We start from the raw sequence: 25,533 nt of genomic DNA, 5'->3' as shown, positions 1-25,533 counted from the left end.
CCATTGATGTATCCTTACTTTCAAATTTATATCCTAATCTAACCTTCGCATATCTTTCACTTACGAGAATCATTAATTTCTATTTACCGTGCAAAAGATCATGTATATTTAAACTCCACAAATTCGATAATTGGAAAATGAAGTTAGACTACCTTTATAACAGAGAGTCCAAATGTGAAGCAACATATTAAGGCATAAAGTGGGCCTAACATTAACCCCCTACTCACGTTTTGAGCCCAACTGCGCCAGCCCAATCATTTTGTGAGGCCCACCAGAAATAGTCCTATTCCATTTATATTCAGTATCCTATGATGAGTAATATCAACTTATTTATTTACTCTACCACATATGATTCACTACTTTATTTAATTCAAATCCCATTATTTATTTTAACACTGCTCTTAAAATAAATTTTACTTCTTCACTCACAATACACTTAATTAAATAGGAGTACAATACATTATTAAAATTTATCCTAAAACTATTTTTCACATGACCGAAGGAGTAATATAATTTGCATGGAAAACTAATTTGTATATGAAGTTATCGGCTTTGGTTGGGTTTGATGAGTTTAATGCAGTAGGATAGATATTAAGAGATGGCACGTAGTACTAGGCCATGCATCTTCCCAACTGTTCCTCTGCAAATTCAAACTTCATCAATTGATTTTCGCACCCTTTAATTGCGGTAACTCTAAATCATCAACTCTTTGCATTCAAACTTCAATATGCATTTCAAAACTAATAAACTGAAATAACATATTATGTATTTTCATTCTTGTTTATCAAAAACTCATATATGTGAGATATAATATGGACCTCCTCTCCAGAATATATATATTCGATTTAATTACTTAACAGATATTAAAATTAATTTATGAAATCATTACTGTATCCAGATTACAAGTCATCGTAAAAACTAATTTTATTAAAAAATAGATTGAAGAAGTAGACAAAATTTAAAGTAATTGGTTTCTGTCCTTTGACCATTTTAGGTGGCAGCTAGACCAAGAGGACAATAAATTTTAGTAGTAAAATTTAATTCGGTCATAAAATAATTCAAATATTTAAGGTGGGCTATACATGCAAGTGTAAACATTTAGGTAGGGTGATGAAAAAAGAAATGAAAGGAAGTGTAGTAGTAGTAGTAGTGGTCCTCTTGGCAATACTGGTAATTGCTGAATCAAGAAGCATCACTACTCATCCAAAATTACGAGGGGAAAAACAAAGAAGCTCAAGAAGCAGTAGAAGGAGAAAAACAAAATTAGTTCCATCTCCTCCGCCTCCCATCATATATCCGCCGCCGCTCTTTCCACGGTTGACCCCACCTCTACCATTTTCTCCGCCGTCGCTGCCGGAAATTGTCTTTCCACCACCTCTACCGCCCACTTTTTGGCCGCCACCGGAGTTTCCGTTCACATTTTCACCTCCGGCGATCGGGAGTCCAGATCTTCCGATCCCTCAGTTGCCGCCTACAGTGGAAGAGCAACCGCCGCTTCCTTTCCTCCCTCCAAGTCAACCCGATCTGCCTCCACTTTATTAGGGCTGTTCCACTTAATTGGATCATGTTTTTTGTATGCATGCAACTTTTATTACAAAGATCATTGTAATCGTGCTTCTTTTTCTAATATATAACTATTGAATTTAACTAGTAATTACATTAAAAATAATAATCAAATTCAAACATTTATTCTCAAAACTCAAACCAACAATTACTTAAAATATATGGCGGGGCCAATTTGCTGGTTAAATAAAATTTAGAATCAACCAAACAATAATCCAATTGATGAATTACTGAAGCCCATACTTATTAATAGCAATTTTGGGTCCACAAATAAAATAAAACTAAGAGCCCAAAAAACAATCCGGAACTTCCAGATCCCGACACCATCTCATCGTTCTCATTCTCGCATCGATTGGAAGGCCAATAAATTAGGGTGATAGTTGGTATTTTCCAATGATTATTTATCCATACATTATATCACTAGTTTAGGCTAAAAAAGCATATCAAATTATTTTCATGTATTTTTTAGTTCAACTTATATAATCATAATTCGAATTTAACACAAACAGAATCTTACAAAAACCATATTTATATAAACAATATCAATTTTGTATGTGAGATTTATAAGAAACGCATCAATTTCGTCTTCATTGAAACAAATTTAGCTAAGCTGAATATCAAATCGTCAAAATCCCCACGATCGTGACCCGGAATTTCAATTCAGTCAGCTGAATTCCAAGGTCGATTTCGGTTTGACTCAGTTGAAAGATAATCCGAGTTTCCGGAGAAAAGAATGGAGTCGCTGCGGCAGGTGTTCTCGGTGGACGTACTGGAGAGGTATGCCGCTAAGGGGCGGGGAGTGATTACGTGTTTGGCCACCGGAAATGACGTCATTGTGCTCGGAACCAGCAAGGGTTGGGTCATCCGCCATGATTTCGGCGTCGGGGATTCATTTGGTGAGGCTCTTTACTTCAATTGAGTCTTGTTTTTATTGTGTTGCGATGTTTTTGTATTTGGACGCTTTGTTAGTCGCTAAATTCGCTTTGCGGGTTTAGTGAAAGCTGCATTCCTTGTTTGAGATATTCAGAAGGAATTCTGAGTTGTTTTTGTGCTTGCGCTATGTGATTACTTGTACCAATTTGATCACATTCGAGTGGCTTCTGGATGAATGTAGAAGAAATCGTTTTCTTACTGTAGTCGAGTTAATTTAGCTGCATTGTTTGTAGTATAGGAATTCCATGTGCTGTAGGAAATCAATGAGAACATTGACCGTGTCCAGCTCAATAGTGATTTAACTGAAATGTGATTTCTGTCTTTTTTTAATTGTTCATGTGAACTTCTAGACAAATGATAAACTCAAGGTGGGACAGGTTTCAAACTCCAGGCTTCTTTTCTAATCATAGAGAAGGCCAGGTGCCATCTCTTATACCAAGCGGGAATGTGATAACCATCATTTGATTATCCATGAATGTTTAAGCAGCTGCAACTATGTTGTGATTGATTGGAATTTTTTTTGTTGGTGTGGCTACGAGGTTGTTCTGAATTGACAGTTGATTGAATGTTGGTTTTGGAGATTGATTGCTTTCCGTAAACAGTGAATTATTCATGCTTGTTTATGGTCTTTCCCTGAAATTGAATTTTTATTGGGTAAAAGAATTTTAAAACATATCATTATTTATTGATACATGGATCATTTGATAGATATTGATCTCTCTGTCGGAAGACCTGGTGAGCAGTCAATCTATAGGGTTTTTGTTGATCCTGGAGGTAGCCATTGTATTGCTACTGTTGTTGGCGGTGGAACTTCTGATACATTTTACACACATGCAAAGTGGGCGAAGCCTCGTATTTTGAGTAGATTGAAGGGCCTTTTGGTGAATACTGTTGCCTGGAATAGGCAGCATATTACTGAAGGTAAAGTAATCCTGTATTGAAATCTTTTTTTAGTTGCCATCTTATCTCTCTGGATATTGGGCTCAACTCTTGTGTATTTGACACCCCCGTGCAGCTTACACGAAAGAAATCATTCTCGGTACAGAAAATGGCCAGCTTTATGAAGTTTCTGTTGATGAGAAGGACAAGAAGGAAAAGTACATCAAATTTTTGTTTGAACTCAATGAACTCCCAGAAGAGTTTACAGGATTGCAGGTTCTGGACCTCTAGTTATACTTAAAACTGTCTTCCGTTAACATATTTAAATTCTGAAACTGTCATCGTATCTGACATTGATAGGCATTGGAGTGTTATGCTGTAGTATGTCCATTTTATTCCTTTTGGGCCCCTCGCCCCATTGTACCTTCTAATATTAGTAATGTTTTCTTTTGTTTCTTATCACTCTGTTTCTATTCCTTTATTAACTCATAATATTATTAAACCACTATTGGTGGTGCATTAAAGATTATTGTCACTGGTAAATTATTTAATTTAATTTTATTAGATTAATGCTAGAACATGTAGATGATAATGCAAGTTTGAACTCCAGGTTCCCAGCAGTGTGTGATGAATACTTTTCGGCTTTTGATTTTAAATTGTTAGTTTCTGCCTTCTCTTTTATTTTTTATTCTCCCCCTCCCCCCTCTTCTTGCTCTTGCATTTGGGTACTTTGGCAACGTATAGGTGTTGTCACTCATGTGATCAGATTTTTGTTTAGTTAATATACTCAAGTCTCAATTTTTAATCCTTCTCGTGCAATTTGTTTAATCTTTTTTCCTCCTCTCATTTCCAGATGGAAACAACAGGCACAAATACAGGAATTAGATATTATGTGATGGCTGTTACTCCGACTCGGCTTTATTCTTTCACTGGAATAGGTTCATTGGAAGTAAGTTGGAATTAAACTATGCCATAGCTCACAACTACTATCCATTCACTAACTGTTTGACAATAGTTTCATGCGGTTTTGTTACATTCTTGTGCAGACTGTTTTTGTTAGCTATGCAGACCGTGCAGTTCATTTTATGGAACTTCCTGGTGAAATCCCGAACAGGCAAGTGCATGGAGTCTGATTTTTATTGATGGTGTTGCTTGAAAAAAGACATATAAAGTGGTTACTAGCAATTTTTTTGTCACAATGGTATTAGAAGTGAATATTAGGCCTATTTTTCTGTCGCTTCAAGAGCCATAATATTCCCTAGTAAAGAGGTTGATATGTAGTTGAGCATTTTGTTGAAACTTGGGGTATATAGATGAACACATTTTCTTAATGCGCATGCCAAATTCCAATTGTTTTAATATAAGCTTGCTCTTTTGGCCAAACAAGTTTTGATAATGTCTTGGTTCAGTTCTCAAGATACAAGGCTTTTATTTTTATTTTATTTTTTTATTTAAACCATATATATATTTACAGATTTTGGAGATTACAAGTCATGAAAACCTTTTGCAATTTTCATCATCAATGTCCTAAATTAATTCTTTTGGGGGTAATCATCCTCTTCTGATTGATATGTTAGAGCAAGTGTATAAGTTCTGAGAAGTGTGATGAAATTTAATGTTCCCTTCGTGTAGTGAGCTGCATTTTTTCATCAAGCAGAGAAGAGCAGTACATTTTGCATGGCTGTCTGGAGCAGGAATCTATCATGGTGACCTTAATTTTGGAGCACATCATAGGTACTGAAGTGGACTTCAGATCTATTCCTTAAGAGTAATTTAATAATTAACAAGTTATTTTTTCTATAACCTGAATTATATTCCTTAAAAGTATGTAGTAAGAAACGAATTTTGTCACCTTTATGTCCTAAACTAATACTTTTGGAGCTGATTTTAGTTCACCAAATGGGGATCAAAACTTTGTTGAGAACAAGGCTCTCTTGGATTACTCTAAAATTGACGAAGGGGTGATGGTTAAACCTAGCTCCATGGCAGTGTCCGAATTTCATTTCCTTCTTCTGGTTGGAAACAAGGTTAAGGTGCGTTCATAGTACATCATTATTGATGTTATTGGTGCAGCTATTGTTACCTAGTCTGTGATGAATTAGAACAAGCTCCTTTTCATAAATATGACTGTGTTACACCATGCTGTGCCATGTCAAGCATTTTAAAAAAAAATGTAGGATTCAAATAATTGGGTATAAAAGATATGGGGAACTTGTGACGACGACGACGACGATACTTTTATAGTTTGCAGTATGTTTAAGTTGTTGTTAGTCGCCATTTTGTTACAATGTCCCATGAAGTACCATGGAAATGCGACCTAGCAGATTCATATATTTTTTCCTGCTTTGAAATGTCTTCATGTCACACACACAGTATACCAACATCGTTTACTGCTAATTGAAGGATAACTGTGAAGATTTTCTCAGCAGGTTGTTACTTACATATCAATAAATGTATGCAACCTTTCCTTGTGTTTCCGAGTACATGCCTGCAATTTCATTTGCCAATTTATGTCTTTCCTAAAGAATCTTTAGATGCTAGACGACATCTAAGTATTGTTGTTTAAAGTATAGTTTGAGAATCTCTGATTCAATTGAAAGTGACTGTGGCACTTGCTTTTATGGTTGTCAAAAAGTCTGCACGTACATCAGTTACCCTACTATTCCTTTATCAGCTGTTTCAGCATATTAAAAATTTCTTGATATGCACTAAAGGTTAGGTATATTTCAATCTTTGAGAACTGAAAACATATCATATGAACATCTTAGTACTTCTGGCATGATTGACATTGATTCTGTGTTCACCTAGTTTTCCCTGAGAATTACGTATAGAACTCCTTTCGTTTGTTCTAGTTTCATTAATATTTTTGTAAAATGTCCCTTTGTTTATTTACTTGTTTCCTTTTTTCATTCTATTGCTAACTTTTCTGGCTAGATTGATTTACTCTTCTAGTCTTTTCGATTTTTTTTCTAGGTTGTTAATAGGATCAATCAACAGATTGTTGAGGAGCTTTATTTTGATCAAACACCTGATGCAGTTTCAAAAGGTGTTCTAGCTTTATGCAGTGACGCATCTGCTGGGCTTTTTTATGCATATGATCAGAATTCCATCTTTCAGGTGCTACTTTGGCAACATTATCTTTGACATTGCTTTTCGAGTATCAAAAAGACTTCGGTCTTCATTTTAAACTTAACTAATATAGGTGTCCGTGAGTGATGAAGGCCGAGACATGTGGAAAGTGTATTTAGATTTGAAGGAATATGCTGCAGCTTTGGCAAATTGTCGTGATGCTCTCCAAAGAGATCAAGTTTATCTGGTTCAGGTCTGATGTTTGCTGTAAAGTATCTGAGTTTCAAACTTTTATTTGTAACTCCTTTGTCAATAATATAAAGTAATACCGCTACATCTCGCATATACTGGGAGCTTTGTTATTAATAATATCTTCATGCAGGCTGAAGATGCTTTTATTGCAAAGGATTTTCTCAGGGCAGCTTCCTTTTATGCCAAGGTAGTCTATTTTTCTCCTATAACCTGGGAAATCTACTTAAAGATCTGCTGGGGGAGTAGATATTAAACTGGTACAGTTACTAGGGTGACGATGCATAGTAGTTGGAGCAAGGATTGACCTTAGGTAGCTTGTTATGGGTGTAACCAGAACATATTTTCGTTTGCTTGAACTGGAATGAGCCAAGAAGACCTTATCTTATATGACTCTTCTACTCAGTTTTGGCTAAATAGGTAGCTAATTCAAGCTAGTAATGAGTTATTAATCTTTTCCCCCATGCCCTTTTCATGCAAAATTTTATTCGTCCACCATAACCTTGCTATTTGGTTACTTCACTTAGAGTAAGATTCACTGACATCTGGAAGGCTATGCACCTGTATATTGTTTGACATTAAGACAACTCCTAACCTGCATTTGCTGCAGATCAACTTTGCCTTGTCATTTGAAGAAATCACTTTAAAGTTTATTAGCATAGGCGAGCAGGTAAAAGAGTTCTCCTTCACATCTTTACAGAAACTGTCAGAGTTGTTTCCTGCTTGCTGATTTGGTTGTTTGTTTCACTTTGCAGGATGCTGTAAGGACATTTTTATTGCGGAAGCTTGATAATTTTTCAAAGGATGACAAATGCCAAATAACCATGATTTCAACCTGGGTGACTGAGTTGTACTTGGATAAGGTTTGTCTGCTGCTTAAAGGTTCCTATATTAATTAAGTTCTTGATTTCTTCTCTTTTCTCTTATGGAGGTCTTGAACATTTGAGCGTTGAACTTATTTTCAAAGAGGAATTATACTAATGAGACAGATCATGGGTCAACTATGTTGCTTGGTTTTGAATTGGTAGCAAGTAAATAATTGTTTTACCCCAGACATTATTTACTCACTTGGCCTTCTGTGTTCAAAGGCACATGTTCAGAAAAAAATGAAGGCGAGAATATGTTCTTATACAAATAACTTTCCGCTGGGCTCAGTCCAAGATAGATTCTTCATACGTCTATGTAGATGCCTTTGCAGTTGTGTGAAGCTTAGGTTTTGAGGGCATCGTTTGGTAGTTTGGCTTTTCTTTTCTTATATATAGATACACACATATGTATCAGCCTAATTCAAGGAAAAAATTCATGTAGCAACCTAGGATACTCACTAACTTGACTGTGGCTTAATGATGTCTTGTGCACAACACCTTTGCATTCTTTATTAAGATATTGGATTTTATTAATTTTGTCTTCGGCTTGTTCACATGCTTTATGGTTATGAGTGATTTGCTGGTTATTATAAAGATACTAATTTTTTGGTTGTTGTCCATGTCGTTTGTTGATGTTCTTTATTTTATTCCAATGTATGTTTTCTTTTGTTATTAGATTAATCGACTACTTTTGGAAGATGATGCTGTATCTGACCATTCCAATTCAGAATATCAATCAATTATCACTGAATTCCGAGCCTTTTTGAGTGATTGCAAGGATGTATTGGATGAGGCTACTACCATGAAACTTCTTGAAAGGTTCTTTCCTTTGGTGATACTTGTCCTCTTATGTGAAGCTTAGCTTGTTTCTATTGAATCTTGTTAATAAAAAGAAGGATAATAGAGCCAAAATACATGAACTTTAGCATATTTTTGGTTTTGCACATGAACTTAAAATTCTGCCTCTAAATATACGAACTTTCATTTCTTTCTGATTTTGCACACGATGAATATTTCGACGAATGAAATTGAGGTAAAAGTCAGAGCTGTCTACGCGGCTTAAACGAAAGTCTTCCTAAATGATGTAGTTGGACATGAGGTAAATTCCAGTACAGGAATACAAAAATATATTAACGAATCATTCGCTGAAAATGTTCATCACGTACAAAATTAGAAAGAAATGAAAGTTCGTGTATTTGGAGGCAGAATTTTAAGTTAATGTGCAAAATCAGAAAAGTGTGCAAGTTTGTGTATTTTGGCGCAATTATTCCTAAAAAGGAGTGATTGGATTTCTTATATAATGAAAATTGTTATAGCATCTTAAAGCTTCCCGTTCATATTCAATAATATCTTCATCTGTGAAATATTCTTGTGAGAGGTCATTTTGGTCTGTTACAGCTAATATCAGTTATACTTAATATGAAATCTTGTTTTTTTTTGCACTGTTCTATTTTGGGTTTCTTTGGTGAGGTGGTTTCATTTTCTTAAATTCACTTCGGATCTCCACCTTAAAGATGCCTTTTGTAAAATCTTGCAGCTATGGTAGAGTTGATGAATTGGTATTCTTTGCTAGTCTTAAAGAGGAGCATGAGATTGTGGTTCATCATTATATTCAGGTGCCTTTATTATGCTATGCCGTTATTTCTTTGCTTCTTCAACTTTTATGCTCCCTCAGTCTTTACTTTTCATGTCTCCATTTTTTATGGACAATTATCCTGAACTGCTTTTCAGTTTAAATTAATGCCTTTAACCTATAAGTAAACTGAACTTTGGTTTGATTTTCTTCATGTTTCCTTCAAACAGTCCCTAGTTCATCATTAATTTGGTCTCTGCAGTAACTAAGCTGTTTTAAGCATATGCAGCGAAATTATTAAAGCTTATACCTTAATTCTTAAGTATGGCTTATTTACTTTACAGAAGCATATTGTAAAATAAACTAAAATAAAAAGAATCTGACCCCGACTGTTTTCATAATCTCTATGGTGTGCTAAATAAGAATTTCAAAGAGTGTTCATGCCATGTAATTTTACATGGGACTTGATATTTTTGTAGCTAGGTGAGGCTAAGAAAGCACTGCGAGTTCTTCAGAAACCTAATGTTCCTACAGAACTTCAGGTATACTTATTGAGAACTTATCTGGACTCATTACTTGTGATATGAATGTTATTGAAAATTTCTCTTTTTATGCAGTACAAATTTGCTCCGGACCTTATTATGCTTGACGCATATGAAACTGTTGAATCATGGATGACCAAGAAAGACCTGAATCCAAGAAAGCTCATTCCTGCAATGATGCGATATTCAAGCGAACCTCATGCTAAGTAATATGCATCTCTGTTTTTAGTTGCACTTATATTGTTTTCTGTCTCCTTGTTATAATTACGGTTTACTCATGGAGTTGCTATATTTCACTGATTGTTTGTTAATAAGGTTCTACAGACACAAAGTAGACTGTACATGTTAATTTGATGTGACTGTAGGGCCAGGTTTAGTTTTATCAGTCCTTCTGGTTTGATTTTAAAACTCTCATTGAACATGTATCTAATGAGATCTTGAGATTAGTTGATGACTGGTTCCTTTGTGAAACAAAGAAGAAAATAGTGGAATATGAATGATAAATAGAAGTTTGTAAGTTGGAACCCAACTTTTGCACCTCGAATGGTGAAATGTGAAAGTTGGAAGTTAGAACCCACTTTCAAATTTGAAAGCCAACTTCTTTTCCTTTTTTTGGGCCCCACTGCATTTTTTTTATTGAGTTTGTAGGTTTATCATAATAGTGGGATTCATATGAATGTTGAGTTTGTAGGTTTGTTGTTGGAGATAAAAGTAGAATAAAAGTTGGTGTGTTTTAAAAAGCTGATATGGCACTATGGGACCCATATGAAAGTTGGGATTGTGGGTTCTTGGATGTAGGCACCCTTAGTGCATCTTTTGGATGAGACTAAGTATTATGGTCACTTTCTGACTCGAAAGGTAATGAAAAACTGAGTTGTTTTGAGCTCAATTCATAAGAGAAACGTTAACAGAATAAGGAAAGATTTTTACAATGGAGAAGAGGGAAATTCATAAGATTGCCATAAGGCCGAAATGGGACTCTTTTCCTATGATGAGACTGGACTGCAGTCTGGTCTGCTTATCTAATGCATTCATGTGAATTAGTTGAATTTGGTTGAAGTTCAAAATTATACTTCTATTTTTTTGTTGAAGTTGCACATGTAACATCATCGGTAATGATGCATGATCATCAATTTATTCTTATAATATTATAAATGCATCTTAATGGGAAACTGATGATTATTGTGGGGAATGTTCGACTTCTGTTGGTCTTTTGGTGAAGCTGTGCTCTCAATCTATTAATATTTTATCTGCAGGAATGAAACCCATGAAGTGATAAAATATTTGGAGTACTGTGTTCATCGTTTGCAGAATGAGGATCCTGGCATTCACAATCTATTGCTATCTTTGTATGCCAAGCAGGTATGCTAGCTTGATGAAGATTCCTGAAAGAATGTACAGAGAAATGTTCAATATTTTTCATAAAATATAATTGCTACCATCACTGGCTTTAGGATGATGAAAGCAGTCTCTTGCGCTTCCTCCAATGCAAGTTTGGGAAGGGGCAGCTAAATGGCCCCGAGTTCTTCTATGATCCAAAATATGCTTTGCGTCTTTGCCTGAAGGAAAAACGAATGCGTGCCTGTGTCCACATATACAGTATGATGTCTATGCATGAAGAAGCAGTTGCCCTTGCTCTACAGGTAGTTTATGTACAGGGTTTTAGTTATACATGTAGTATTTTTAAGTCATAAATGATGACAATGACGGATTTTAATTTAAGTTTTAATAGTTGAGTATCTCAGGATCTATTCTTTAGGGTAAGTGCTTGTATCATATTTTATGCACAATTCAAAATTTGCTGGGTCAATACTTCTAATCCATGTGAAACTAAATTAGGTATTATTATTTTGTAAAGTAATCATATTTATGAAGTTCCACCATATCAATAGGTTGATCCGGAGCTTGCTATGGCTGAAGCTGATAAGGTTGAAGATGATGAAGACTTGAGGAAGAAACTTTGGCTTATGGTTGCCAAGCATGTCATTGAACAAGAAAAAGGAACAAAGAGAGAGAACATACGGAAGGCTATAGCATTTCTCAAGGAAACTGATGGACTTCTTAAAATAGAAGATATCTTGCCCTTTTTCCCAGATTTTGCATTGATAGATGACTTCAAGGTATGTTAACTTATTTTAGTCTCATTCCAGATACACCATTCCATAATTACTGGTCAACTTCCTAGAATTATGGTTGTCAGATTCCTTGCTTGACCTTTCCATTGTAAGTGTAGGAAGCTATCTGCTCATCACTGGAGGATTACAATGAGCAAATTGAAAAACTCAAAGAGGAGATGAATGATGCTACACACGGAGCAGACAACATAAGAAATGATATCAGTGCCCTTGCACAACGATATGCTGTCATTAAGAAGGATGAAGGATGTGGGGTAATGGTTTCATAATGTTTACTGGTCGAAATTTTGAAATAATTTATGTATGCTGGAGGTACACGAGTGTCATGCTTGCTCTTTTTTTTTTTTTTTTTTTAATCTTCAACCCAAAATGATGCTGATTTTGACTATTAATTGGCTAGAATTTTCTCATTTAGTTCGTCAAGTCTATGAAATGGCACTCCCACCTATGTTTAGATTCTTGTTGTCAATTGGTGTTGACAGGTTTGTGGGAGAAAAATATTAAATGCAGCTGATGAATACCGAATGGCTAGGGCCTATACTTCAGTTGGATCGATGGCTCCGTTCTATGCCTTTCCATGTGGGCATTCCTTTCATGTGAACTGCTTGATTGCACATGTGACTAGATGCTCTACCGAAGCTCAAGTAAGTTTAGAGATGCCCATTCCACTCCTTTTGCTTGCTTTTACTTTTGTCTGAACTAATACCTCCACTTCAAACTTTTACTTGGTATTTAAAAGGATAGCAAAAAATATTGGATTCACTTAATTGGAAGATATGTTTTGGAACAATATGCCCCTTAAAATTTTGAAGATGATAATCTTGATAACTGATAAGAACTACTAAAATCTATCTAATGAATTGATCCCAAAGTAATCTTGGATGACCATCATGTAGCACATCCACCATCCAGCTTTGTTTTTAAGAGTTTACACTTCAACTAATAGATGTCTTAAAGTACCCGCTCATCCTGATAGTCACTTCCCATATTAGACTATTGATTTATTTTTGACCTACCATCTAGGCCTACTATTAATGCAAATTGATATTTCCGCTTTCACTGGCCAGTTTAATCCATCCCATGAATTAAGATTTCGAGAAGCTCCTCCATTCATTTGTCTTCTAAAGTTAAAATTTGCAAGTTCCCTTTTAAGAGCTTTTGAGAATTTGTAATTAATTCTCTCCTTTTGGATTATTTCAATGATCATCAGGCCGAATACATATTGGATTTGCAAAAGCAGCTGACTTTACTGGGTAACGAACCTAGGAAGGAAATGAATGGAGGCTTAACAGAAGAAGAGCCAATAGCAAGCATGACTCCGGGCGATAAGGTCTGAGTTAGATTTTTTAAATTTCAGACGTTATTCAAAGTCCCCTGCTAGCTAAGGACTAACGATGATGTCTTGGTTGTTGCATGACTAAATTGGTCTATTATCTTTCTAATTTTCATAGTGGTTTTTGATTCCTATAATTTTGAAGTTTTGCATGTCTTATGTGCATCTTACCACTTGATTTTATGAGAAGGGACCACGTGCTTTAAATTTTTCCAAACAAAAAAGCTACATTTTATTAGCATCTCAAATTACACCCGTTGCTCAATTTTGCTTGCAGATTCGGTCACAGTTGGATGATGCCATAGCTAGTGAATGCCCATTTTGTGGTGATTTGATGATCCGCGAGATATCTTTGCATTTCTTAGAGGAAAAAGACGAGAGTGGAGCATGGGACATTACGCCACAGAACCTTGCATCACAGAAGAGCATCTCATTGATTTCGTGATTATATATCTTTTGCTTGAGCCTTGAACAACTTTTCTTGCAAAATGTAATTTTGTAATGTAGATAGTTATTTGTTCTTGTCTTCATTCGTGCATTTCTCTGCTCCATGCCCTCTTTTGTTTGAGGTATTGTGTTTTCATTTCTAGTGTTCCGATTTTCGGGTGATTCCCCAGCCCCAGGTATATATATATATAAGATGCAATCTGGGTCCTTGGTAGTTGGTAGCCAGTGAGCTCTAAATGTTTTTATTCACAATTTTTATTTTTCAGCATTGGTCACAGTTACTTTGTTTTTTTAGTAGGGATGATTGCATTTTTGGTCTGCAACTGCAATTTCTGTTGGTATTTAGTCTGAACCACTATGAACAATTTGGGTCTCGAAAACACGAAGCATCAAGGTGATATATATATATCTATAAATCAAATTAAGTGTGTGTCTTGGCCAATCGATAAGGGGTTAATATCTAAGGTCAAAAGTATTGGGTTCGAGTTTCCCCCCTTAATTTCTTTATTTAATATTGTAAATTTATTAAAGAAAAAAGAAAAAAATCAAACCAAATCCTCTAATACAATTCCCCTAAGCCAACTAGGGAATTCATCATTCCAGCAGACTGGCATTGAAATATGCCTAGCAAACTGAGCTAGAGAATGAGCTGTTTCAAGAGATTCTGTCTAGCTACCCTAAGAATGTCGCAAACAAGCAAGCTGGCTTCCTCCTCCGGATTGACTATAACTCAACAAAATACAGTGAACAAGAAGCATGATGGGGTTAGACAAGGGTCACGAAAACTCGCTACTTTCTGCACTGCGAGTTGACAACAGTCAAGGGTGTGGATACATGGGAGTTGAGATTTTTTGACATGCACAACCCCATGCAGATCATAATTGCAACTGCACGATTCTCTCTTAACTAGTAAAAATTTATTTATAATCTATAATATATCAAAAGACAACTTCAATTTGAAATCAATTTCAAATTAAATTGATAACAATTGTGGAATTATATTTAATGTGAAGGTCTGATAAAAAATTAGATAGTGTATTATATTTTATAATTATATAATTCATTTTAGAAACTTTAAAATGATCATAATATGGCTCATTTTAAATGTATTTTTTTACATTTCATATATCAAATTAAACTTTTTATCACAATTTTTAATTCAAAATGTATATTGCATATTTCCTCGATTCCACTAAAGATGACTTCATACTTTTGGACACGTATATTAAAGAGGGTTTGATTAAAGTAGATGATCCACTTTATTAGGGAATAATAGATGGATCCACTTGATTAGAGAATTAAAATAGATGAATCCACTTGATTATAACACTAATTTTATTTTTATTTTGAGAATAAATTGTTATTATTAAAATAACCCAAAAATGAATTTTACACCATGCTTGGTGGAATAGAGGGAGCATACTTTTACGGATGAAATAATCTATACTCCCTCCGTCCGCGATATCGTTTCCACATTTGCCATTTCGGTCCGTCCGCGATATCGTTTCCACTTTCATTTATAGAAGTAGGGTCCACAAACTTCCACTCACAACAATTGTGGGACCCAAACTCCACTAACTACATATCCACTACTATCCACCACTTTTCTTAAAACCCGTGCCGTCCACAATGTGGAAACGATATCGCGGACGGAGGGAGTATATTATATGAAAACACAGTTTATGGCAATTTAGCAAATAAAATAACATATAAAGGGCAAATATCTTAAAGGGCCCGCACAATTTGTAACAGTTATTTTTTGTCAGCAAAATTCTCCCTCACACATCTCTCACTAACAACGATTCCCTCTCCCTCACCGAGACGGTTCTCCCAACAATTTAAATCTCTCTCTCTCACAATATCTCTAAAGCAACGACAATTTATCAAAAATCAATATAATTTCTCGAACTGCTTTCCATCCATTTAGGGAGAATGGGTCGAACGCATTGCTGCGGCGGTTGCCGAAGAAGCTCGGAAATCAGAGACATATTTTTAGCTTTTCTAATCGAGAGAATTAAAGCGTGCGATTGCTGAGAACTTGTGATGTATCACTGGAATTGTTTGATGGGGAATTTGGTGAAGAAGGAGGTTCATTTATGGTGCGAGGGGAAAATTCCGATGGTGTCGCCCGACTTCGAGAAATCATGAAGTCTAGAACTTGCCGGTGCTTTCTAGAGGCCTCTCTATAATTTGACATTTATTGAACAATAAATATATTTTCTATTTGAGTTCTTTAAATTCTTAATTAATTTCTTAATTTTGCTAAATACAGAGTTTTCATGTGTGTTTATAGGTGAAGTTTGAAGTAGATAGGGAAGCTTATGAATTTCGGTGGATTTTTAAGGTTCCTCACATTTTTGTTTTGAGATTTTTATTATTCCAATTTTTACACTGTAGATTTTGAATAATTTTTGTAACTTTCTCGGCCTTTTCTTTTTCAGCAATCAATCCCCCTACAATTTTGCCGATATGTTCTCGGGCAGATCTTGCGTGTGGTCGCCGTGTGGGAAATGTTAGATGTAACTCTGCAGGTGAGAAAGTATGATCCGTTTATAGTTGTTGAAACAAGTGGTGACAAGTTGTCAGGTTCAACTGGCTATAATTCTGTCGTAGCTAGGGTAAGGGTTTTTCACTTAGGGGGTGTATTTATTAGGATGTTATCATTGGTTTATAATACAAACATATATAATTTATTGTAAATATTGTATAAGTTTATATTTACATAGTAATTATTTTCTCTGTCCACAAAAAAATTATAATGTGATTTTGGAGGACACAAATTTAATAAATTATTGAGAGATGTGTATAAAGTGGCTAAGAGACCCATCAAAATTGAGTGAAGAATGGACCACCGAAGTTGATAGTTAAATGATTTGGTTTTTTAATAAATATTGAATATGAATGAAGTTTAAAATATAAGAGATAATTTTCAAAGTGGAAACTGTACAATTTTCGTGGACGAATGAAAGTAGTAATAAAATTAGGCTTGTAAACAAACCAAAATTACTCATGAGCTATTCATAGTTCAATTTAATAAAAGCTTGTCCGAACTCATTTACTGAAGCTCGTCAATAAATATATAAACCAAACGTGAACAAGCTAGTGCTTTAATTTAAAATTTTAAAATTATTAATAAGTACTACTTATATTTATATACTATAATTAGTAGTAATTGTATTAATTAAGCCTCTACTTAACTCTAATATTTGTCATTGAAAATAATTAATTACTATATTATTTTTTGGTCCTCAAAAAATTTGCCATAATTTTCTTTTTGAATCGTCCACAAAAATTGTCAATTACATTTATATAAGTATGGTACACACAACTCCATTCAAATTTAAAGTGGGATCCCTGGTCCACACATAATTCTACTCACATTTTATTAAAATTCGTGTCATCTACGATGTGATAATTTTTTTATGGACAGATGAAATATGTTATTGTGAATAAAATAATTTATTTTCAAAAGAAAATGATTCATATGTTAAACATAAATTCAAATTTAGAAAGTTCATTGAGTTTGATTAAGCTCAAATAAGCTTGTCATATCCAGTAAACAAAGTTCAAGGCTCGATAATAAACAAATTAAACTTGAGCATGCAGGTATTCAATTCGGTTCGATTACACCCTAAATAAAATTATAATTTTCGTGGATGGAGAGAATATATATTAAATATAAGTTATCACTTACTTATGTTATGAGATTGAAAATAAAAATTAAAAATATAGGAGTATTATATATATATAAGTAAAGGGGAAAATTCAATGGAGACCACTCCCTTAGATAAAGAATAAAGACCAAATCATGTGCGTCGATCTTGCTTAATATAACAGTGATAATTTAATCTTTAATTATGATTTTATTTCATTTATTTTATATAATAAATGTTAGGATTGTCATTTTGTATTGTGCATATCCATTTTATATTCAAGATCCGTCTCTCTTTCTATCCCATCTCTCACTCTCGATTTATTCCTCTCCCTCAGAATCTGCAGCCGCCGCTGCCTCCTTCTCCGGCAAGCTGCGGCGCCGGCACTATGGCTGCCGCCTCCTTCTCCATTCTCCCTCCGATACCGCCGCTATCCCCTTCTCTCGCCTCCTTTCCCAATCTCTGAACCCTAAGAGCATCCACAATGGTGGGTGCGATGGCCGGATCGAACCCGGCCTATCGCACCCACCAGCGATGCCGCACCCGGGTGCGAAGGAGGGGGCGAAGGAGGGAGGCGAAGCTACGCACTCGCCGATTTCGGGTGCGATGGAGGGGGCGTGTAAAACACGCGCCCCTTTTCGGCCGAAAAAAAAAAAAAAAAATTAAAAACTAGCCGTTTTTTGGACCGTTTTTTTTTTTCTGTTGCTGATTTTCTTTTTTTTTTTTTTTTTTAATTTCTATACTCCCTCTATATATACATATACAACCTCATTCTCTTCTTCATCATCTATCATTCATCCATTCTCCTCATTCATCCATTCCCCTCATCTTCTAAATTATTTCAACAAATAACAATGGAAGGCGATTGGAGCAACTATTGGCGTGAACATCCTCAAAATCCATCCCCCGGCGAATCAAATGCTTCCAGGCAAGGATTCTCGCCGTTCACGCAAGAATCCAATGCCTTTGAAGCGGCGGGCACCAATTTGAACCCCCGGTTTGCCGCCGTTGCCGAGCCCGACGTGGAGGAGATTGCTTCTATGCCGGCGGCATCCAAACGTAGCAACTATTATCCGGCAGAAACGGTGCTAATTTGCCGTTTGTATTGCGAGCACACCCACGACTCTGTGGTTGGTGCCGATCAAAAAGGGGCGAAGTTTTGGGGCTCCATCTGCGCCGAGTACAACGCTAAAAGGCCCGAAGGATCTATTTCACGCGACGTCACGCAAATCAAATCTCACTTTCAACGGGTGTCGAAGGATACGAAGAGGTTTGAGGCCATGCACAAAAAATGCCATGATCAATGGAAATCAGGCATGAGTGATATTCAAATCCTGGAGCAAGCAGAGGCAATGTGGCTAGCCGAGTACCGTGTTCCGTTCCGGTATTCGCATGCATGGAAGATCTTGCGCGAGTCGAAGAAATTTTCAAGTCTCGGCGGGGATGTTCACTCCGATGTCCATTCGGACAAACGATCAAAGGGGTCCGACGGTCTTCCCACAACGACTTCTAGTGACGCCTCTATCTCCACCCGGCCCCAAGGCCAAAAGGCGGCCAAGCGAGACAAGCGCAAAGGCAAGAAAAAGGCCGAAGAAACGTCGGAGGATAACCAAAAAGCTCTCGGGTACATGGCGAATATGGTGAATGCAATGGAAACATTCTCCCAAGTTCAACGTGACCTCGCCGATAGCATGTTGATGAGCCGGGACACTTCTCAAATGAATCCCGACGAATTGGCGTTTCACATGTGCAAGGTGGCGGAGATCAAGCAACGACACAACATCCCGTAGATTTTTAGGATTTTTTATTTTATGTTTGTTTTAATTTAAGTAATTTAGGATTTTAATTTCTTGTATTTCTTTTATTTCTAACAATGTAGGATTTGAATTTTAATTCAATGAAATTTTAATTTCTTAATTATTGTAAAATGGAAACTAGAATAAAACTAATTCAAAAATAAAATAAAATCTATTGCACCCATAGTGAGTGCAATACCATTGTGGGAGTGGGTGCAATAGAAGTGGGACCCATGGTATTGCACCCACTATGGGTGCAAGCATTGTGGATGCTCTAATCCTCCAGCCTCCAGCCTCGATCCCCAAAATCTCCAAAATCTACCACCTCTAGTCTTGATTATCCAGAAACCGCGTCCACGCGCAGTCTCCAGTCTGCGAAGGCCACCCTCTTCACCAACTCCCTCTCTCTCTCTTTCCGTCTCTGTCGGACGACAGCAGCAAGAGCTGCCTCCGTCGAAATTTGGTGACAGTAGTCAATATGCCGCCGCCGTGCACCCCTCTATCTCTGTTTATTTCTCATTGGGCCGGACGACCAGAAGCAAGGTCGCCGCCATACCGACACGGCCCTGACTCGATACTCACTCAAACACAACAACATTGCAACTCAAGTTCTGTTCTCATGCTTTAGTTATCAACATTTCAATTTGTACAGATCTATAGTCTTATTCACAGAAAAGCTTGCATTTTGTGGTTGTTATTATGCATTTGCTGGTTTGTAAAGTCCAGTTGGGTATTTAAATCATGTTGGAACGGTTAAAGGTAAAACCTTTGTATAAATTCTGTTAGTTGATTTCTGCAAAAATAATGCAAAAGTTTGGCTGATTAAGGAGTTTTAACCTAGTGTTTGTAGAAAATACTAATAAACATACTAATGTTCGTTGATATGTTCGTAAAAAACAAATGAACATATTAATGTTCGTCGATATTTTCGTAGGAAAACAAATGAACATACTAGTGTTCACTTATTATGTTCGTTGATATGTTCGTAAAAAATAAATGAACATATTAATATTCGTCGATATTTTCGTAGGAAAACAAATGAACATACTAATGTGCACCTATTATGTTCATTGACGGATCAGGTCCCAGAATTGGAAGAGAGGAATTTTCGGGATTTGTTCAACGTGATCCCAGATTTCAGTAGATTTTAGTGGATATATTTGCCATTTTCAGATTAAATAAATGTAATTAACCAATATTTAATTACATGAAAAATCAAATCAGAAAATTATATGAACGTTGATTGGAGTGAGATGAATGACCTTGATTTGATCTTTATTCTTTATCTAAAGGAGTGGTCTCCATTGAATGCGACCCTATAAGTAAAAATATATTAAAACATTATTTATCGATCATCCAATTAAATACGAATTCAACTTTATGAATATTCATTATTTATCAAAAAAATTACTACATGTACATGCTCAATCTTTATAATTCAATCTCAACTACGTATTTATACCAATTTAAATTTTCTAGTGCATTCTATTATGTCCTTTTTTTTTTTTTAAATTGTATTCATGAATGATTGACATATAATAATAAGAAGAATCTAAGATTTAAGATATATATATATAACAAAAATATATACTCCATCCGTCCGCGATATCGTTTTCACATTTGTCATTTCGGTCCGTCCGCAATATCGTTTACACTTTCATTTATAGAAGTAGAGTCCACAAACTTCCACTCACAACAATAATGGGACTCAAACTCCACTCACTACATATACACTACTATCCACCACTTTTCTTAAAACCCGCGTCGTCCACAATGTGGCAACGATATCGCGGACGGAGGGAGTATTATAATAAGTATATTAAACAATCTTGAATGCTCTCTAACCAATAAATTGGGGGTTCGAGTCATCAGAAGGATAAAGTGTTGATGTGTTTTTTCTTTGTTTAAGTGTAACAATTTAAAAAAAAAAAATACAAAATCTGAACTGCATTTTTACATTACGTAACTTTTATCCACAAAAAACATATTCACCAACCATTTTACTAAACTTAATTGATTTAGTGTCTATGTGTAACATGTCATACCTCTTCCATTTATTATTGTTACTATAAATAATTCATAACTCACAACACTCACAAAATTTCTTCACCATTCCAGCTTACCTTTTCATATCTCTCTCTCTCTCTCTCTCTCTCTCTCTCTCTCTCTAAAAGTGAGAAGCCATGGGTGGTGCCGACGGCGACGAGCAGTGGGTCGAAGCCGCCATGACGGACGACGCGATGGTCGTGGAGCTCCTGGTGCGGCTGCACCGCGCGCTGCCGCCTCCGAAGCCGGCTGCCTTGCCGCTGGAATGGAGCGTGCGTCAGCGGAGGTCAAAATCTAAGACGGTCAACAACAAGCTGAGGAAACCGGCTCGCAGCCACAGAGCCAGCCCCACCACTCCGCTCTCGTGGAGCGACGCCACTTCCTTAAGCGGTGGCTCCGAAGAGTCTAGCCGGCCGGTGCCCTTAAACCCCTCCGGCTCTACGAGATCTAAGGTATGACACCTCAGCAATACGTGCGTGTATCTACACACACATACATATCTAATTTTCCTGATTCCACCGGCGGCTAGTCGGAAATTTTCCGTTAGTTGACGTGTCAGTTGTCAGACGACAACTTCGGGTGAATTTACGAGATTATCCCTTCCGAATTCGGATATATGTTGTGAAGGAATCAGATTCAGCCATTGGAGGCCGCTCGTGTTTTTTTTTTCTTTTTTAAATATATTTTAATTTTCAAACCGGTTTTTCAGTTTGAAACTGACAAGAATACCCTCTCCTCCTGCATGGCCGGAATCTCAATCGGAGGAGTTGAGCGCATATCGCTGATCTGAATCCGGCTCCGGTCTGTTGACCGTAATGGCCTGCCACGCCTCCATCTTCCAACTTTTGAAATTACAATTTCTATTTCTAGAAAAAATAAAAGAAAAGAAAAATAGTCTTGACTTAGTTTCAACGCATATTGGTCAGAAGGGACACACGAGAGTGAATGACTCTTATCACGTTTTTTTCCTCACCACTTTTCCGCTCCCTTCACCCGCCCAACCCTATAATATGATGCTTCTTCTTGAAAGACCAAAATATCCCTTGATACGTTGGTGAATTTCTTTTAATGGAGAGGGGTAGTTTGGGGAATTGAGGCGGTGGCGTGTATTCGTGGCAAATGGGTGTGTGTGGGTTTGGTGGAGCGTTAGAGTGGTGGTTTAATTAGTGATTAATTAATAAGGGGAAGGGGAGAGGAGGGATCCCGTGCGGTGGGGTGCTGTTTGTCCAAGTTTCTAGTTTTATTGTACGCCCACATCTGCTTGTCTCTTTCCTCCAACCATGGAATGCCATCTGTCAACAACACTTGGCGTGAACTCCGAGGCGCATCTAAGCTGTACTGCCTAGCCTAGTATGCGTCTCTCTCTCTCTCTCTCTCAAAGAAACCCTGTGATTACTATATCCGACATGCATACACGGACACGCTGCTGGAATGATTGTAGACTTTTGTTTATATATTCATTCATTTAGTAGGACAAAAATTAGTTACCATGGACTAAAGAATGCGACAGCTTTGTTACAACCATTTATTTCTAAAGAGGTATGTCTAGAAGTGTGTGCAGTAATTGGTTCTTGTAATTTAATCTGGGTAGAAAGTGGAAAGGAGTTGTTTAGGCCTGTAATTTTCTTGCATGACAGTCGGTTAACGTGGGCTGTTGCTGTTACTATAATTAAATAATCATCCCTTTTGTTTCTCCAAGAAAGGTTGGATCTTTATTCTGAATAAAGTTGTATGTTGATGATGGGGTTTGAAAATACCATGTGTGTATTTTTCGGTGACGTGAAATAAGTGAATACCATTTGTAGAAAGTGTGATTTGGTAGCATATCTGTGGGAAATGGATTGAGTGGTTGGTGTTGGAGGTGAAGGGGGCCCTTTTCTTGTCACTAAACTGTTGTTTTCGGCCCATTATGTATTGCCAAATCAACCTCTTCAACTAATTTATTCCTTTTCATACTCATTTTCCACACTTCTTTGCAATTGGTGTTGGTACACAAGAAATATATTGTGGAGTTAGTTTTTGGTTTTAGGCATTATCACTTCAAATTTGTTTCAAGTATGTTGTCAATGTAGAATATGCCTGACTCTGAGCTGTTCTAAATTTTTCTGTTGCAGAATAATGTAGATGGTGAAAAGACCAACTCCAAGAGGTCAAGAAAGAAGAAGGTGAATCTATTAGATTTATTTAGTTTTATATGGGAATAGTAGTCTGTTGAACTCGTTTGCTCTATTCTTTGCCAATCTTTCAGTGTGCGATATCTTTGTGAAATACTAATTGTTTTTTGAAAGTATATGGAGGGATTTGGAAGATGCAAATAACTTGTCTAACTAATATAGCCATGTGCACTTTGATGTTTTTTTTCTGAATCATCTTTGGGAATTTGTCTTTGCATCTATGGGAGTACATATTTTGAGGATGTTCATTGTATACTTTTTTCATCAAATATAGCAAGTTGTTTCTTTTCTAAACCAATTTATTTCCTTATAGAGCCAACTCACAGACAAAAATCATTTAGAGTTATCTAGAATAATAGTCAATGATTTGTGTTAGTCAACATCTAGCCTTGTACTTAAGCATGACCCAAGCTAATGTGTTCCACTTTTGTGTATTTACAGACTTTGGCAGAACTCAAAGACGAAGAGAGCTCACTGCTGAAGGAAAGAAGAGAGCTAAAAAGGGTATATTCCATATTTCATCTACGAGACAGTACTAATGAATTTTGCTGCTATTAGTCCCTAAGTTCTTATCATCACTGACGTCCTTTCCTCTTCAGGAAATGACAGCCTTACGAATGAATTTGGAGAGACAAAGGGCTACACATGAGAAATTAAAAAGGATGAAGGTAAATAATTTAGACCTTAACTCTCCTTAGCTTCAAATGCATTTGAAACAATTAGTATTTAACTTCCAACCTACTGCCATACTACATAAATTCTTTCATTTTACAAAACAGTAGCTTTGAAATCACTGATTTGAATCTTGCAGCATCGTATCATTTATTAATGCATATCCACATTTCATGAATTGGGAGGTTTATCTTGAGTTTTAAAAATTTGGGAAGCTGATCAAAACATTGGATGCTAATACTTCAATGTCATCTTAAAGGGTGTTTTCTTCTTCAGTAATGATCTTGACCATGAAAAGCTACCCCATGGCTCCCAATAGTAAGTAAATAAATAAAATAAATAAATCAGATATGTGATATGTAAATTGTAAGGGTTGATACAACTTACAGGCCTATTCATTTGATCAGACTTGAGGTTCATTAAACATTTAAGGTAGAGGACCAATCTTTTGAAAAGAACAATAACTGAACTTTGCAGTCAGCAGAGTCAAGTCTTTAAAGGACGAGATTTATGTTAGAAGATTATCTTAATATGATTTCGTTGTCTATAAATCGTTCTTCGTATCATCTTGGTTTAACTTGAGTCTTACCTAGCTCTGCTTCTCTGTATTTATATCTTCTGCTGTTGCATAGATCTTAGATGTTTGCATCCTTGCTTTCCATTATCTTCAACAATGACAATCTCTTCTGTACAGATTGATCTGCAGCCGCCCTCTCCAGAATCAACATCAATAGCTGAGGAATCAGTCTCTGGTCAACTCCAAATGGAATCAACAGTTTGTGATCCTACAACTACTAATCTCACTACGCCGGTTGTCTCAGGCAACGATGACCCTCTACAATCGTCCGTGTCAAACAAGAATGCAGATGCAGCATCTGCTTCTAGGTTCATCCTCCCTGATCTAAACGTTCCATTTGATGAGCCCAGCTGCAGTGTTACTTATGGCATCAGCTAGCTAGACAATCAAGAATGCAACGGTGCACCTGTTCTCGACTATAAGGTAGAACAGGTACGACGAATGACACCTATACTTGATAAAGACTAACCCCTATTTTAGGACAAACTACTCTAGTCATACGTAGAACCAGTTACCTCCTACACGGCCTAACCAACTGCCAGTGGTTGGGATCTATTCTTTTTGTGTAGTTATTACCAATGGGGACTAGATTCGAAATCCTAACGTGTTAGATCAACTCAAATTCTTTTTTTCTTATCTTGAAGGACTTTTTTATACGTGAAAATGTAAACTGTACTGTGTAAGAGATATATGGAAATATTCGTGACAGATAGAAGATTCCTTTAATTTGATATGGTATCAAATCATATTTATAGGATGCAAGTTGATAGTTGAGATACAAATTTGGCAAAATTATGACCAACGTTATTGCGAGAAAGCATGGACTTGAAATTATGAAAGGCAGCCAGGCAAACCATATCGGTTTGCAGATTAGGCAACTTATAAAAGCCCGTTTTGGGATGAATTCGTCTTTCACTCGATAGGATCCAAACAACTTTTTTCATTAGATATTGTGTTAGATAAAAGTGACTTATGAATAAAAGTGATACTCTGTGATGAATAAAAATAATACTGTATTCCAAATAA

At 36.3% G+C, this 25,533-nt stretch overlaps 2 protein-coding genes across 2 annotated transcripts; both read left to right on the top strand.

The window, feature by feature from the left end:
• Positions 1-1,963: 1,963 nt before the first annotated feature.
• On the top strand, positions 1,964-13,886 carry LOC131011168 (vacuolar sorting protein 18). The gene is made up of 23 exons (XM_057938965.1): positions 1,964-2,459; positions 3,205-3,417; positions 3,512-3,651; positions 4,229-4,324; positions 4,422-4,489; positions 5,008-5,109; positions 5,267-5,408; positions 6,349-6,492; positions 6,578-6,697; positions 6,827-6,883; positions 7,304-7,363; positions 7,449-7,556; positions 8,236-8,378; positions 9,097-9,175; positions 9,612-9,674; positions 9,750-9,880; positions 10,931-11,036; positions 11,129-11,317; positions 11,567-11,794; positions 11,908-12,063; positions 12,292-12,453; positions 13,020-13,139; positions 13,420-13,886. Exons 1-23 carry the CDS (start codon positions 2,297-2,299, stop codon positions 13,585-13,587), a joined length of 2,958 nt encoding a protein of 985 aa, XP_057794948.1. The 5' UTR covers positions 1,964-2,296; the 3' UTR covers positions 13,588-13,886.
• Positions 13,887-21,029: 7,143 nt separating this feature from the next.
• On the top strand, positions 21,030-25,233 carry LOC131011169 (uncharacterized). The gene is made up of 5 exons (XM_057938966.1): positions 21,030-21,536; positions 23,199-23,249; positions 23,700-23,762; positions 23,858-23,926; positions 24,625-25,233. The coding sequence occupies exons 1-5, from the start codon at positions 21,222-21,224 to the stop codon at positions 24,883-24,885; spliced, it is 759 nt and encodes a 252-aa protein (XP_057794949.1). The 5' UTR covers positions 21,030-21,221; the 3' UTR covers positions 24,886-25,233.
• The last annotated feature ends 300 nt before the right edge of the window (positions 25,234-25,533 follow it).

Source organism: Salvia miltiorrhiza, chromosome 2 (genome assembly GCF_028751815.1).
Source record: "Salvia miltiorrhiza cultivar Shanhuang (shh) chromosome 2, IMPLAD_Smil_shh, whole genome shotgun sequence".
Lineage (NCBI taxonomy): Eukaryota > Viridiplantae > Streptophyta > Magnoliopsida > Lamiales > Lamiaceae > Salvia > Salvia miltiorrhiza.
This window is presented reverse-complemented; position numbering and strand designations above follow the sequence as displayed.